Raw genomic sequence first — 16,266 nt, 5'->3', positions numbered from 1 at the left:
TTATGTGAGCCCTTCTTTTCGTCTGACCTTATGATCGTTGTATCAATCACAATGAGTCCCGGCGAGCGCGGCGTCTCATCCCGTCACGGGATGAGACGGGTGCTCGCCCCCCTTGGAGCGCCTCTCCTTGCACCCCCTGTAGACGCTCATGCCTATTGTCTGTCGGTCACTGCCTTAGTTTGCTGCTCATCTTTTTATTCACTCTCAGTTGTGCATTGGTGGGAGATTTACATATTTATAGTGTTCTGGCGTGTGGTGCAGCAGGAATTCCCATTTGTTAAAGGTGTTAGTTGTACTTCCAGGTTTCGGCAGCAGTCTTCTGTCTCTGTCCTTTGTTTTCATGACACTGCTGATTTCTCAGATAGCTGCTGTTTGATGGGTCAGGTGCTAGGCTCTAGTGTTGTGCTAAGAAGTGTGTGTTTTTTCATACAACACCAGGCTCCCCAAGGAGCGTCTGCCTCTTGCTCTTGTGTTGTTTTTGTCCTCAGGCTACTCTCCACCCCTTCTCACCTCTCTGAGAGCCAGTGCACCCTTTGAACCCCCCCCCCCCCTTCCGGTTTCTCCTGGTTCACGCCTTGGTGCTTTCACACTTAAGTCACCTCCAGCTCACGCATTTTTAGAGAGGGCCAGGCTCCCTATCACAGACAGGAGGAGGAGAAAGAGAGAGGGGGGACAGAGGAAGACTTGGTGGGGTCATGGAGACCGACATGGTGGTGGGGGGATGAGAGTGAACGAAGAGGGGGGAGAGAAAGAGAGAGAGAAGCAGTGGGGAAAGAGAGACCGATAATTATAATCAAAACATCTGTCACTGTCCGTCATGAAAGGCGGTTTAATGTGGTATTAGGTTTGTCTCCTATTAAAATCGCCGATGTATAAGTTATACATCGGCCGATTTAATAGGAGACGGGCCTAATACCACATTAAACCCCCTTTCATGACGGACATTGACAGATGTTTGATAATAATTCATGTTCCACGTTATCTGGGGTGTTGGTTCATATTCTTAGGACAATTGATGCAAAATTGATATCCTCACTTTGCCACAACTCTGAAACAATGAGAGTCAGTGATTCACAGATATTTAAAACAATCCAAGCTCGAATTTACCACTGTAGATTGAACTCTGGTACGGTCAGGCCCACATACGTCTAGAATTCGGCCACAAAGCAAGAGCTGACAAGCCAGGGGGATTTGATCAAATTTTGAAAACAATTTGCAACTAGCGCCAACATAATAATTGGCGTCTTACTTATGGACCAATAAAGAATCTGGCCAGAAACACACCCTGTGGAAAGCGTACTCACATGCCGCTTTTCAGAACTTACATCTCATTTATTTTTGCTAATCTTTATTATCGGACATTATTTATCAAACTACACTACATATATTATGCACTTGTCCAGCTTGATTGCTGCACATCGACATTTTTTTGCTTAAGCATTTTATTGGCCTGCAAATTAAAATGTGCAAGCATGCTTTGATTCATTGCTCGAGTGTGCGGCATCCACAACTGTCAAGCAACTACGGGAAATACATGCATCATGTTCTTGCCCCTATGGCAAAGTTCTCAAAGATCACTTAGAACTGGCAGCTTATATATTTACCTTATATTATGTTTAACTGTTAGTGTGCAATGTTGTTTTTTTGCTCGTGTACCCCATAAAGTTTTTATGAACATGACATATTTTAATGAATTTACCAGGTAGGCAGTTGATACATAATGTATACTCTTTGCGTTTCTCTCTTTCTATTTTTTTCCTTGTTGTCTGAGTTTGTTATGGTTTTAATTAACTACACAATTAAATCAAAATAAATAAATAAACAATTGGGGTGTTGGTTGGTGTCCATGCATCTTTCAGGGATAGCCAGAAGGTGCTTCCACTGCCACCCTCGCTGTCACAGGAGTTAACAAGCATTGGAAATGCAATAGGTCTCGCAGCATTAGAGTTAGTGCTTTTAGAATTGTTTATGGTTTTTTTTTGTAAATCTTTAGCATTTTTGTTTCCTGTAGCCAATGCTAAAGAATTTTTTTAAAAAAAGCCATAAACATTTCTAAAAGCTCCAACTCAAATGCTCCGAGACCTATTGCACTGTGTGAGGGTGAGGGGTTGAGGGTGAGTGAGGGTGAGGGTGAGTGAGGGTGAGTGAGGGGTTGAGGGTGAGTGAGGGTGAGGGTGAGTGAGGGTGAGTGAGGGGTTGAGGGTGAGTGAGGGTGAGTGAGGGGTTGAGGGTGAGTGAGGGTGAGGGGTTGAGGGCGAGTGAGGGTGAGGGTGGGTGAGGGTGAGTGAGGGTGAGTGAGGGGTTGAGGGTGAGTGAGGGTGAGGGGTTGAGGGTGAGTGAGGGTGAGGGTGAGTGAGGGTGAGTGAGGGTGAGGGTGAGTGAGGGTGAGGGTGAGTGAGGGTGAGGGTGAGTGAGGGTGAGGGTGAGTGAGGGTGAGGGTGAGTGAGGGTGAGTGAGGGTGAGTGAGGGTGAGTGAGGGTGAGGGTGAGTGAGGGTGAGGGGTTGATGTTGAGGGGTTGAGGGTGAGTGAGGGTGAGTGAGGGGTTGAGGGTGAGTGAGGGTGAGTTAGGGTGAGGGGTTGAGGGTGAGTGAGGGTGAGGGGTTGAGGGTGAGTGAGAGTGAGGGTGAGTGAGGGGTTGAGGGTGAGGGGTTGAGGGTGGGTGAGTGAGGGTGAGTGAGGGTGAGTGAGGGTGAGTGAGTGAGTGTGAGTGAGGGTTCAAATCGGTTTTTGGGGGGTAGCTTTGAAATCAGTAGTCTTCGATCTGAACCGGGAGGGTTGGAATGTAAGGTGTCTGGCAGTGGATTAATGAGTCATGACCTGTATTTAAGACCATCCGCCTCGATATTAGGCGAGACGAGATTTACTCGTACAACCGTGGGCTTCTGAGCAGAGCTTCGGGCATAGACACTTTGTTTTTAAAATAAATTAAACACTGCTCTTAGTCCCAAGTCAGACACTCTATCACTGACGCTTTGGAACATTCAAAAGTTAGCAGCCACAGAAGCATGAGGACAGAGTAGGCATAAGGTATATTGATGTGGGACAGGAAAGTAGCTGCTTACCCGGAGGATAGTGGGCACAGCTGTTTCTTCATGAAAAGAGAAGCATAATGCTGAACACAGTTCTACGTGATATGCGGCATCGAAAGGGTGTCCAATGCAAATAAGCTTTGGTGCCAAAATTTGAAAAAAGACATGGCAATAAATAAAAAAATAAAAAATAAATAAACAAAACGAAAACACAACCACAAAAGAAGTGGCCAATAGTCATAGTAGCTAAAGCGGTTTATCAATGGAGTTATGACGACAAACGATTAAACAACGGCAATGCCTAAAGTGACATGAGAATATTTTGGGGTACAAAAGGAACACTTGCCGAAAGGAAAGAAATCCTCAGCAGTGTAGGGTTGACAAAGTGTGAGGACCAACAGTATGAACAACAGAAATAGACAAGGCATCAGCGGCACCAAGGCAGCATAGTGAAGAGGATATGGGCTGCCACGGTATACAAAAAGAGAATGATAGTAGGAGACTCGTAAAGTGCAAAAGGCATATACGCGCACAGACAATTATATAAAATCGGTCCACCAATGGTGCCAAAGTAGGAGATTGCGAGGGCGTTAAAGATAAAAATGCAGCTGCGACGAGGGGTGTTACTTTGAGTAAAGGATCAGGCGGTGCAAAAAAAACATCCGGGCAGGGTAACCGAGTGCTCACAGCCGAGATGCAACGCACTTTGAGGGTCGGGAACAGAGTTTAAATATTTAGCGCTGGGCGGAAGCCAGATAAATAAGAAGATGGACTATAGAGTAGCTCCTCCTCTTAGATTAACTAACAAAATAAACAGAGGACAACAAGAAAAGAAACAAAGCGGGCAAAAATGGGGGCCATGATAAAATGGTGTAGAAAATTACATATGCAATGGTCGAGGCCAATACCCCATAACAAACCGGGGATGAAAACAAAAGGCATGAACAAAAATGCGACACGGCGGGAAGGGGAGGGGGCGGAGCGGGTAAAATAACAAACAAGACGGAGGGAAGAGAGGGGAGGGGGGAGGAGAAATGCGACACGGCGGGAAGGGGAGGGGGCGGAGCGGGTAAACCAAGACGGACGTGCACGCGCTTTTAAGCTCAATGCGCATGCGCATTGAGCTTAAAAGTCACGGGCACTGCAAGGAATCGCCACGATTCCTTGCAGTGTGGATAAAGAGTGGATAAGTCCCAATACTCTCGCTTGCTCGATGCGCATGCGCATCGACAGGCGAGACCTAAAAATGGGTTTCCCAACGCATGTGCAGAGGATGTGGAAGCACATTAGTCCAATTTCACATCAAGTCCAGCAGAAACTTCACTTAGTGGAAGATCAACGTTGACAATATTTCACTTGGAAAATACTGTGATTGCTGCTGGTATGTTGATGGGTGTGCGAGGGAGTTTCCTTACTCAAACTGTGAGACTGCATTCCCTGGTGACAAACTAGAGGTCGAAAATGGGCAGGATGTATAGGGCAATGCGTGCCCATACTTTTTAATTCAACAAAAACAGTTCCCGTACATTGTTGTTAAAAGATAACCGTCCAGGAACGGTTTACCAGCTGAGGTAACTCTGCTGAAGTGGGGGGGGGGGGGGGTCTTCTATGCTCTGTCGTCTTGTCAGGGTGCCCTGCTGCCTGAAGCAAATGTAAAAATGTAAAAATGTGCAATTTGTTACTGTGTAAACGTAAAGGCTGCTTTGAAGCCAATATTGCCTTTAATTGATGACGTCTGTTGCAGCTTCATTATGTCAAAGATGTATTCTTTTTTAGATGTATCTCAAGGGTGTTGCCAGCGGAGCTGTGGAGTGCCTGTTTTTAAAGGACAGTTATAAGAAAAAGTTTGCAGTAGGTGCATTCTGCACATTACTTAAATCTATATTTTCGAAGCATTTTTTTTATTTTATTTTAAATCTAAATCTTTTTGTGTATTTTAGGGCTGCCTATCTTTTGTAATGCAAGATTAAAACAAATAACTACATATTCACAGTGCCATAATAAGCAGGGCTTCGTAGCACCAAAAATACAAAAATACATATTTCCCATGCACCAACCAGGATTCAATTGTAGCTCTCTGGTCACACACACAGACCTCTGCAGACACCACATTAATCAGTTGCGGTTTCATAATGTAAAATCGTGCACTTCCACAAATTAGATGAACTTGCATTTCTTTTTCAGTTAAGGTATGGATTATTTTAAATGCAGGTACCTAAAGATGAAAAACCAATAAAATAATTGCAGAATAGTTTGTTCTTTTTAGAAATGTATTTGAACGCGCCCCCTGTTCACTGACACTGAGGATCACAGTTCCCATACTTTTTTTTAGTGCCCTTTGACCGCTGTGCCACACTGCATAACTTGGACTTTTTTGGAAAGAATGAATCAGAGGTGCTCTCTGGTCACATCGAGATCTTGAGATTGTATGAAAATGAGGAAAGGAAATTGAATGAAGGGTTACCACCGGTCACCCTGGTCAGACCTGGGAGCATAGTGTGAAGGATCCGAGCAAGAACACATGTTTTTGGCAGTTTATATAGCACAAACTTGATCCAAGGTATTGGAGCGCTTTGCTTGAGCAACAGTTACATTACACATGGCCACTTTTTTTGGGCACAGGGATATTAAGTGATTTGTCCAAAAGCCAATGCCTAGACTACAACGTGGTTGCTCCTCATTTCCATAGTCGGTCACTCTGGCCATAACGCTGCATACTGTATCTAGTCTTTTGGAGGAAGTCTTACACCTAACAACCTGTTGATTCTCCAGGGATGAATGAAGGAGAGAGTAAACACATTAAATCGAACTGAGACACAGTATTTTAAGCGGGAGGGTTGATGGGAGTAGGGCGTTAAGTTCAATAGACAATTCTGTCCCATCTGAAGATGAATACACCGTGTTCTAAATGTAAATATATAAATGTAGGTACGCACTCCCTATTTAGAGTAGCTATTTGGTCCTGAGATGTTCCTGCTCTCTCATTAAATGTATTGCCATAGTACTGAGAAGTGCTGGTAAGTACTGGCCATTACCTGTCCATTTAAAGCACTGTCAGGATGTTACTGAAAAGATGGTAAACCCCTCTAAATGGGATGCTTGGGCTAGATTCTTGGAGATAATCACCTGGTCGGGTGGGTACAGAGTCCAGCAGATGCAGTGCCCCCACGCTGTCTCTTGTTGCATTGAGGCGGGCACAAGGGTGGAGCCGCCTCCGAGACTGGGCGTTCCAACTCCCGCAGGAGGAGCCTCCTTGCCCTGTCATGCCATGCCAGCTTTCCCCCAAACCCTCAGACCGCATCCTGCACTCCAGCTGTCCACACCTCCGCAGAGAATCACGGCAACAGCTATGGAGCCTGCAGGCCGCCCTCTGCTGCTGCCGCCGCCGCACACAGCGCTGCCCCCGGGCGTGCCCATGCCCGCCTCCTTCCTACGGCCTCCCAGCCTCTTCCTGCGGGCGGCCGCCGCTGCAGCAGCCGCTGCCTCCTCCGGGTCGCCTGCGCCGGGCTCCTCGGCCTGCCCGCGCACACCCAAGTGCGCGCGCTGCCGCAACCACGGCGTGGTCTCCGCGCTCAAGGGCCACAAGCGGTTCTGCCGGTGGCGTGACTGCGCGTGCGCCAAGTGCACGCTGATCGCCGAGCGCCAGCGCGTGATGGCCGCGCAGGTGGCGCTCAGGCGGCAGCAGGCGCAAGAGGAGAGCGAGGCGCGCGGACTGCACCACTTCCTTTACGCTGCGGGGGAGTCCGCGGGGCCACAGACAGTCGGAACAGCCAAGGGAAGCGGAGATTTGGGGAACCTAGCCTTCCAGATCACCCCTGGGGACTGCCGTGACGGGAAAAGAGGTATGTGCCGACCCAATACACTGACTGCCCTAGGCCCGCTGGACATGGGGGTGCAGGACCAGAGGTGCCAACCAGAGACGTTTAAGGCATGGACAAAGTGAGCTCTGGCCCAGGGCCCTCGCCTTGCAAGGGGCCCCATGAAAGAGTCAGCTCGGTTCTGCAGAGAGTCTTGCCCTGATGGCTTTCGAATAGTTCTTGAGCATATTATTGTAAATAGCGTTTTCCTTTAATTTATTTTTAGTGGGGGTAATGAATGAGAGTTTATTACAGACATGTTGCAGACACGTGGTGCATTTCTGTTTCATGCAACAGCCATAAAAAAAGTTTATTTTAGGTCAACACAGGCCCTTTCATATGAGAAATGGGAGGGTGTGCCAGAGATTACTTGCAGTGGTGTTAGTGAGCTGCTGCTGTGTTACAATACTGAAAACACAAATGACTTTAACATGTAAACACATTTAGAGTTTGGACGAATGTGCCTGTGCATCGTCAGTGACCAGGCCGAAGAGGACATGAAAGAGCTGAAACTGGATCATAAAATCCAAGCTGTTCTGAACAAGGGCCACCAAAATCCTTAAAACATCCCTGGTACTAACTGCGTATATTTTCACTTGAGGGGCATCCCTCTTGTCACCAATGGGTTCTGAATTGACAATAGAGCAGTGTGTCACATCGCATGACTTCCATGATTCGATGTGCCTAACTGGAGCCTTGTATCTTGAATACGTAATTTTCTATCAATTAGTCCCATGCCAATCTTTTATTAGGGTCCATATTGTATGGCAAGTAATATTATGTTGACCAAGATTCTCCAATCACACCTATGGGGAGACTTGGGCCCTGAGCACCATGCTGTGACCGCCTTACAGCTCTGTCACTCTCTTATACTCCACTGCCAGGAGCATTTAAAACGTTATATTTAGATTATTCCAGTTTACGTGTGTATTGAAAGGTATCATCTCCCCGTTCACAGTCCTCTCTCCCCTCCACCCTTGCATCCATGCCAAAAAAAACTCATGCCCACTACAGCTCTAACATCCTGTTGCGGTAATAACATCGTGCACCTAACCCCTGACATTGATCATTTAGTTTATCAGTGCTCTATTTTTCAGTGGGACTTGTTGCACTTTCACCTTTCGCTTTGACTTTACAGACCCCCGTTCGTTGACTCCACCAGGGACGGGGTGAGGTGTGCACGGTCCAATAAAAGCAAGCACCAAATGCACAGGCGCTCAAAGTAAAACATAAAACCCTTTGTTCACTTCACTTACAATGTACACGTCGCCTGCCACTTATCCAACAGTCACCTGACTTTACAATCTGACAATGAGCACTTTCCCATAGCCGCCTTCACTGGAACCCTCTTCCGAAATCCCTGCATCCCGTGATAACCAATTGGCGGCCCAATTGGTAAATATAATTTCCCTCTCATCACTTGCCTCTATTTTACTTTAAGCATCTCGCGAAACCGGCTCTTGCATAAAATATATATTTACTTTCCAGCTTGTTTCCTACCTAAGCAGAAAGCATCGCCCATTCTAGTTATCCCATCTCGCCGCCAAGCTTTTGTCTGTATTTAACTGACACTAACTGGTGTGATCCGCCCGATCTTTTAATATACGCAGAGAATACTGAGTTTAACGCTCGCCGCTGATGCCGGCTGTCATCTATAGGTCACGAATTCGAATCCTTTCGAGGTCGGTAAACTGAGTGCCGTTACATCGGTATACAATGACATCAGTTACTGACAACACTTATGACCATTATTTGCTCTTAGATGTGTGTAGTCGTTTTATAGATTTGAGTTGAGAATACACGCATCAGTCTTAAAAATTACCCCGAAATGATAGATTTATGTGAGCTAATCTCCTCACGCGTAAGAGTGCGCTCCTCTTAAATCATCCTGACTGCCAGGTAGTTTCCTTGATGGGTCCGGCACGTGAGTAACTCAGTTGCTTTGGGCGTGAGTCTATATGTCGTGACACACACAGGCGAGCAGGGCGTACACGTGTATACTCCACTATTACTATAAGCATCCGCCGTGTGCTTTTTGTGAGTGGCACTTCAAGCCCTCTGGGCGCTCGACTAGCAAACCACGTGCAGTTTACCTTCGAAATATGAAAATAACAAGGGAAACGGAGATTACATTAATTCAAGAGGAAAATAACCATTTGTCGCATTCTGCCGTCAACATGTTTTTATGCATAAATCAGGTATTTAATGGCTTCTGTTATGATAGGATGCCATTTTTATGTTGAAGATTCCCTGTTACATCGATCCTGCTCAGTAAAATCAAACGAAGTGATTTAAAAGGAAGCAGGGAATGTAAACGTTTGCTAAAACGGTTTCTTTAACGATTATTACTCAGGATTATGTGATAGTTCTACGTTTATTTTTCTGTAAACGAAGTTTAAACACCGTCGTTCCTGACATTATAATAGACTTATTCAGAAACGTTAAACCAAAACCACCCAGCCGTGAGATGACGTTAAACTATAATCGATATCTTAACGATTTTACTTTCCCTGTTATGTATCCACCCTTGAACCGGATTCAGTCGCCGTCTTCTGTAAAGTGACTGTACTCCTATCTTTTGATGCCCTTCTTGCTCTGTCTTAATGTCATGTTCTGCCCTTTCTTTATGTTATTTCAATTTCCTCTGTGGTTAAAATATATTTGTTATGTTATTTCAATTTCCTCTGTGGTTAAAATATATTTGTTATGTTATTTCAATTTCCTCTGTGGTTAAAATATATTTGTGATTTGCTATGTTTCCTTCTTGATTTGTTATATACGGTTTTATGTTTCGATTTCAGCGTATAGCTACCTCGTTACCTTTTGTAACGTTGTTATTTTTATAGACGTTTAAATGGAAATAGAGCGTCGTTTTAATATATACTTAGACAATTAGCATTGTTTTTCGTTGTAAAAGCTTGGCCCTAAATGGAAGGAACGTGGGACAGAGGTTTACGAATTCCATGTCAATTTGTTTAATTTGCTCCTCGTCGGTTCTAACCAACTTTATTGATACACCACTCAAGAATAAACGACAGTAAACACTCCAATGTAACGTGCAGTGAAGCTCCTCTCCTCGGTGGCACTTTTGACCCCTCAGAGCCACCACCAGTCTGCCTCTCGCAGCCAGTTAAGAGTTTTCATTCACCCCAAATCAAGGCGCTATCAGAAGCTGCGAGTTTTCAGATTTTTACTGGACATGCACCCGCTTCCAGGTTAAAAATGTTTTTGATAAGAGCCAAATTCTTATTGTAATAACGTGCTGTCTGCAGCAGTTTATTAGCGTTACATTAACGCTAAGTTAAAGCGTGGGATTGTCTGATTGGTCTCTAGGAGTTAGAACTGAATTGTCTATTTTGAGAAGTGTTTTCAGCTGCACAACTCCTACACATGTTTTCCTAACCATCCTGTGTTTCGTTTTCTTCCTAGACGAGAAGCCGCACAGGGCGGAGCCGTACTACCGGGGGATAGCAGGCCCCGCAGTGCTGCCGCACCAGCTCCCCCAGGGGCCCGCCGGTGAGAACACAACACGAGCCTTGGACAAGGACGACGCGCCCAGCCCCGGGCACCGCTCCGAGGGCGCCGACAGCCCCGGCTCCATCTCCTCCTCCGACCCGGAGTCCGGAAACGAGGCCGAGTGGTCCAGGGACGGCCCGGGCGCCCCGGCCGCGCCCTCCAAGCAGAGGGACCCCTTAGAGATCCTCGTCAAGGTCTTCCCGCAGCACCGGCAGAGCCGGCTGGAGGACATCCTGCACCTCTGCAAGGGCGACGTCGTGCAGGCCATCGAGCAGGTGCTGAACGGCCGAGACCACGAGCTGGAGCCCCGGGAGCCGCTGGGCGCCTCCCCCACCTACGGCGGCTTGCAGCGGGCGCCCACTTTCAGCCTGGCCGGCCTGGGGCTCGGGGCCTTCAGCAGCAAGTCCGCCTTCTCGCCGCTGCAGAGCCACTGCTCTCCGCTAGGTGGCGACACGAACCTGTACGGCTTCCACCCACGACTTGGGTTTAGCCCCCTGAGACTGGCCTATTCCAGCCCAGGCAGGGGGATCACCGGCTTCATGTCCCCTTACCTCAGTTCCGGACTCATTCCCACCTTTCCCTTCCGCCCAGCAGTGGACTATTCCGTGTCCGGCACCGGAAGGGAGGCATCTCTGGGAAGCGGCGGACTATATGCCAAGCTAAACCAGGATAAACTCTAGTTTCACAGCTGCTGTTCTCTGAATTTGCATAAACACCTGACTTCTATACAGCTGCTTCCAAGGACTCAGAGCAGCTGCTAACTAATTATAAATTTCGGTTCCTCACCTGAATTCACATCAGAAGATAGTCATTGTCGTTTTTTAATGATGCCCTTAAAATACTTCAGGTCACACCTGTTACACAGTCCTATGATGCCTGCCGCCAATGGCCTTATTCTAAGTAAAATCCTTGTAAGGTTGTTTTGTTAAAGTGACATTTCTTTCATACACCTTAGTGGTGTAATGTTTTGTAATAAAAGCGCAGCTCATTTGTGGAGCTTTGCCAAAGAAATTCAAGACTTCTGTGAAGTGTTGCTGAACATTTTATTTGCATTCTGTTTCGAGTAGTTTTACGTTTCAGTTTTTATATGAAAGGCCAAAAGTATTAGAATGATTTGCGAGAAAATGAGCTACACATAGCTCACGTGGCCACACCACATGTCTGTTTAGGAATTTCTTCTTTTTTTTTTTTAGAGCAACCAAGAGGAAAACTAGCAGGAACACACGATTTTCTCTCTTTGCTCACCTGCAAGCATTATGTAGGTGAAACAATGTGTATTTTTTCTGTTGAATGTGTTTATGGACTCTTATGTTCGTGAAATTATTATGAGAAAGGCAATTTTGTATTTTAAACATTTAAAGATTTTTGAATAGGTAATAGGAGAGTAGGAGAAATATAAAGACAAAGGAAAAATACAGGACTATATACACCCACAGTTAAAACTTTATTAGAGGCCGAATAGAAAAACTGGAAGCACAAACCAGAAGTGACCTGAGCGAGAACAGTAGATTTTTGAGTTCATCATTAGAGAGCAATGACGGAACATGGACAAGATTGTACCTCTGGTGATGGAACCTGGAATAGCTCTGTAAAGTGTGCACGCGTGTGTGTGTGTGTGTGGGGGGGGGGGGGGATAATTCAATATGAAATCAAAGTTATCAGCATGCCCTCATCGGAATGTCCAACGGTGCTGCAGGTGTCCAAAATCAGAAGAGATTAAGAGTTTCTCAGAGGAGTTTGGCAAATACCTTCTGCTACAATATCCACCCGAGCCTCTTGGCTGCGTGGTTGACCAGTCAGCAGTCACCCTGCAATTTCCTTGATGGGTTCTGTTGTCTAGCACGAATGTCGGAGGGTCCCAGGTTCAATTTTTCTGTAATTATATAATTAAGTTACTTCCTTTGTACACTTTCCTCTCCGAAGGCGGCAAGGTGGACAGTGAAGGGTTTTTCCAGGAGCAGCTAGAGCATGCTGAGCTCTGATATTGTGCTACAACATTGAGTAACAATTAATTGTCCTGTGGCCAATGTTATAAAGTAAAAGTTTAGGCACCTTCTGCTGTTCTTGTTTTTTTTTTTTTTTTTTACTGTGGACTGATTACAATTGACATTGTGCTACAGAATGCTACAGTATATCTAATTTATTACAGTACACTTGCCTGCCTTAGTTTTCTGAATGGCCTCAAGTGAAAACAATGGCAACTCTAGGTCTGAGCCTGGTGGCCGAGAATCCATTAACCAATCACAAAAAAGTAATCACTAAAATATACAGCAGCTAAAATGAAGTGGTGTACCCCCCCAAAAAAAGATAAATGCTTTCAAGGTGCTAAGAAATAGCTCCCAATGTCATGTCAAGCAAATTGGTATTCAGTTAATGGGATTACTTGGGCTCTGGTTTTCAAGGGAGTAAGGCACTGGGGACCCTTCAAAATGGATGAGTCATGGCTCCTGTCAGGTGACCTACTGCTCAATGTTCTTAAGGAGGCTGTTGGTGCCAGTTTTCAATGTAATGCAGTGCAGTTCCACAGGAAGCATCAAGTTCAGGGGTTGTCTATCTCAGAACTTTTAAAGCATAACTAATGGCCCTCGTGGAGCAGCACCTGCAGAATTAGACATCAGAGTGGTGTTGTAAGTGCAGCCCCTAAAATTGCATAAACTTCTAAGCCCAGGGTGTGCTTGGACATTAGTCTTCCTTCTCTGTGTCTCTGCTGTTCACATTTTTCTGGAAAACAACGTCTTTTGTCGATGTTTCCAAGGAGTTTTAGTGTAGCCCATCAACAATGAACGCATTTGAATGTCTGTCTATGCCCTCTCACCCACTGGACTGCTTAATCTGTGACTGCCTACAAGAAAAAAAGAAGAAAGCCATGAATTAAATGTTACTTTGCATTTCACAATTCTGTGCTTTGGTACTCGACCAGTTACAATCATCTTTAAAACGTTTTTTATTAGCCAACAGCCTACAGCATTGTGGGGAGTGCGGGTTTGCTTTAAACAGTTTTTAATAAGGGTTGAAAACTCCAGCATGTAAAATGCTGTTGGCTAATGTGGCAGAACTGGTTGGAGGTGTTAAACCTGTCATGTTGCCACCTGTCAGCTATGTTCTAAACATTTTTAAAAGTTGCCTGCTAGATTTAAAAAATGTCTTCTTTCATGTGTAAAACCCAAAGTAAACCCTGCTCACATACTTGTAAGGGTTCCCTCTTCCACTCACATCATGCATTCAAACAAGAATTAGCATTCTGAATCTTTTTTTGAACAATGGAAAGTTTTATACTGAGCTCCACAACACAATAAAGTTACAATATAAACAGCATTAGCACAAGCTAGGGTAGCAACAGCACAGGATTTCTCCATCATTGGACAGGTACAAGTCGGGCAGCATCAGTGAAAGCTTTACTTCCTCTCAGAACGGAAACAACATGACAGTACTAAAGCAAGCTTACCCTTTTCACAAAAGGCACTAATTACCATTTTCCTGCAGAACAGATCAAGGAGGGTGGATTAGTGCAATCTTTAATTCATCACAGAACATGCACTGCTAAGGCATGAGTGACATGCAACTAAAGGATAGATCTCTGAAGCCGTTGCTTATTGTACTGAATGTATAGGTGGATGTGTCCGTGAATAGGTAAGTTCTGACACCATTCTCACGTAGGCAATATTTTAAGTCAGCATTCTGAAAACCCTGCTACTGTCTCATGGAGACTTGCTGTTTGTGTTGATTGTTTGGTTTTCCAGCAACTAATAAGTAGCTGTTAACTAGTAGGTCATTGTTATTTGGAGCAACTGCACCGCTTCCCTGAGTGACTGTACACACAGATGCCAAGTTAAGAAAAAAGAATTTGAGAGCACAAACCAGGTTCTATGCAATCCCAGCCTCAATGGTACACCTGTTCAAAATATTGGGGGATACCAGTGGACTGCATGGTCAGGATTTTCGATTGTACTGGACATCTATGGGACCTAGGGAACCTACCAGAGTCCTTTTCAAACCAGATAAGTTCAGGAAAGTGTTCTTTAAAACTAGGTTATATCATGTTATATTTATTGTATAGGATACTAATCACTCCAGAGGATATCCATGTGCTTACCTTAGCATCTAACTCTGATATCCCTGGAACGGTAAGGGCTGAAAGGATTGTTGTGGAATAAGCTTGACTTGTAGCAGTCAGACAGACACTACCTGAAAACCTAAGATGAAAAGAAACCTCATATTCCTATTGGGGTGAATAGCTGCAGATAGAGGCTCTCATCAAGTCGTGGTGTGGGATGGATCTGGGGCATTTCAGCTCACCAAAATCAAGTCCCAGTGGTCCACATTCAATTTCTGGGGTGATTTGTGGTTTGTCAGGCAAAGTTGTTTAGGGGCACGATGGCACAGCTTTTCAGTTTTGCAAAAATGTGGCTTCTGCAAACTATTTTGTTTAAAGTGTATTACTTACTTAACGCTGATTATGCCAACTGGCATTTGGGGCAGCAATGAAGGCCTTCCAATCAGTCTGTCTTGTTTAAAGTGTCCATAGTGTAAATCTAGAAGCAACTAAAGAAAGTAAATTCTGGATCTAGTAATGAGTCACTCAGTGTGTGCATGGAGTCTTCTTCATTCTTCTCCATTTTTTTTTAACATCGTTTTTATTGCAGTACCAAATCTGTGCATATAAATTACAGTGTTAAGTATGCCATCAATGCAGCAATTAAGTGGAGAGTCTGCCTGAGCAAAGCATTTACACAGCCAATGAGCTCACATCCCGAAGGCCGGGCGGTGTCAGTTATATACTCCGTCTCCGCAATTACCCCATTTTCTCGTCTTCCGGACATCAGGATAAAGTGGCCCGCTTTTATATTTTCACCCCTCCCCCTCCCCCTAACAGCCAACCCGTCCCAATTCATTCTTCTCCATCGCGTCTTTTCATCAGAATGTTGATGCTACCAAGACGTACAAGAGTTTAACGTGATGGCCAGAAGGCAATATTGTTGATTGGACGGCGCTGAAGAAGAGGACGTGTGAGCATATAAGGTATCAATTCAAGCAGTTTCAGAATGGTAAGGGCCTACCTTATGTGAGGAAGCAATGAGAAGGGCATTTTAATAGCAGGTGGTCCAAGGAAGTTTCTTTATTTGTATCTTTCTAACACTTATGTAAGATGAACAAGCAATTTTGCAACTTTTTATTTTTTTCAGGGGAGGAGGGTAGGTAACCCCCTGGGCCCTGGGCAATGAAATTCGAGCCATTGAGTGGTTGATACTAATTTGGAGGAGCAACATTCAAAGCCAAATATTAGACCACAACTCTTAATTTATCCCTTGGATCAGAGTTGAGATTCAGGAAGCTGCCAATTATATGCTTAAAATCTTCAATAATACTGCCTTTGAATGCATGATTGAAAGTAGATGCTTTAGGATTAAGGGCATAACGAAAATCAGTAAACTGGCATCCCAGTCATTCACATATAGATTGCAATCAACACATTTAATGATAGCAAATGATAAAGATTTGTAGTATAGAATTGTAAGAAAGAGGAGTATTATTTTGTGTGGCTTGCTAGGCTGCACTGTGCAATCCAATCACAATACACCAAAATAGGTCATTTGGATTCATACTAATAAATATTTAGCTCAGTGTGGCACAGAGAAGTCAGGCTTTTCTAGAGGAACATGAGTTAAACATTTCAGAGTACCAACAAGGTACAGTAGGTAATTAACACAACTTAAAAGAAATTCAACAATAATTTCTAGAAATAAAGCAGATTTTTATATTAATGTAGACACTAAACTAAAGATAATCAGGTGAGTATAAATGTAGTTATGGATTATGGAAGGAAAAATAAATCAGTGCAATTCAGTACAGCAGAACCTTAACC

The 16,266-nt window shown here is 44.7% G+C and overlaps 1 protein-coding gene across 1 annotated transcript; it reads left to right on the top strand.

Moving 5' to 3' along the window:
* The first annotated feature begins 6,371 nt into the window (after positions 1-6,371).
* On the top strand, positions 6,372-11,402 carry DMRTA1 (DMRT like family A1). Its single transcript, XM_086963263.1, has 2 exons — positions 6,372-6,872; positions 10,317-11,402. Exons 1-2 carry the CDS (start codon positions 6,380-6,382, stop codon positions 11,081-11,083), a joined length of 1,260 nt encoding a protein of 419 aa, XP_086819389.1. The 5' UTR covers positions 6,372-6,379; the 3' UTR covers positions 11,084-11,402.
* Positions 11,403-16,266: the final 4,864 nt, after the last annotated feature.

This window comes from Lissotriton vulgaris, chromosome 3_1 (genome assembly GCF_964263255.1).
Source record: "Lissotriton vulgaris chromosome 3_1, aLisVul1.2, whole genome shotgun sequence".
Classification (NCBI taxonomy): domain Eukaryota; kingdom Metazoa; phylum Chordata; class Amphibia; order Caudata; family Salamandridae; genus Lissotriton; species Lissotriton vulgaris.
Note: the sequence above shows the minus strand (reverse complement) of the source record. Positions and strands in the feature narration are given on the sequence as shown.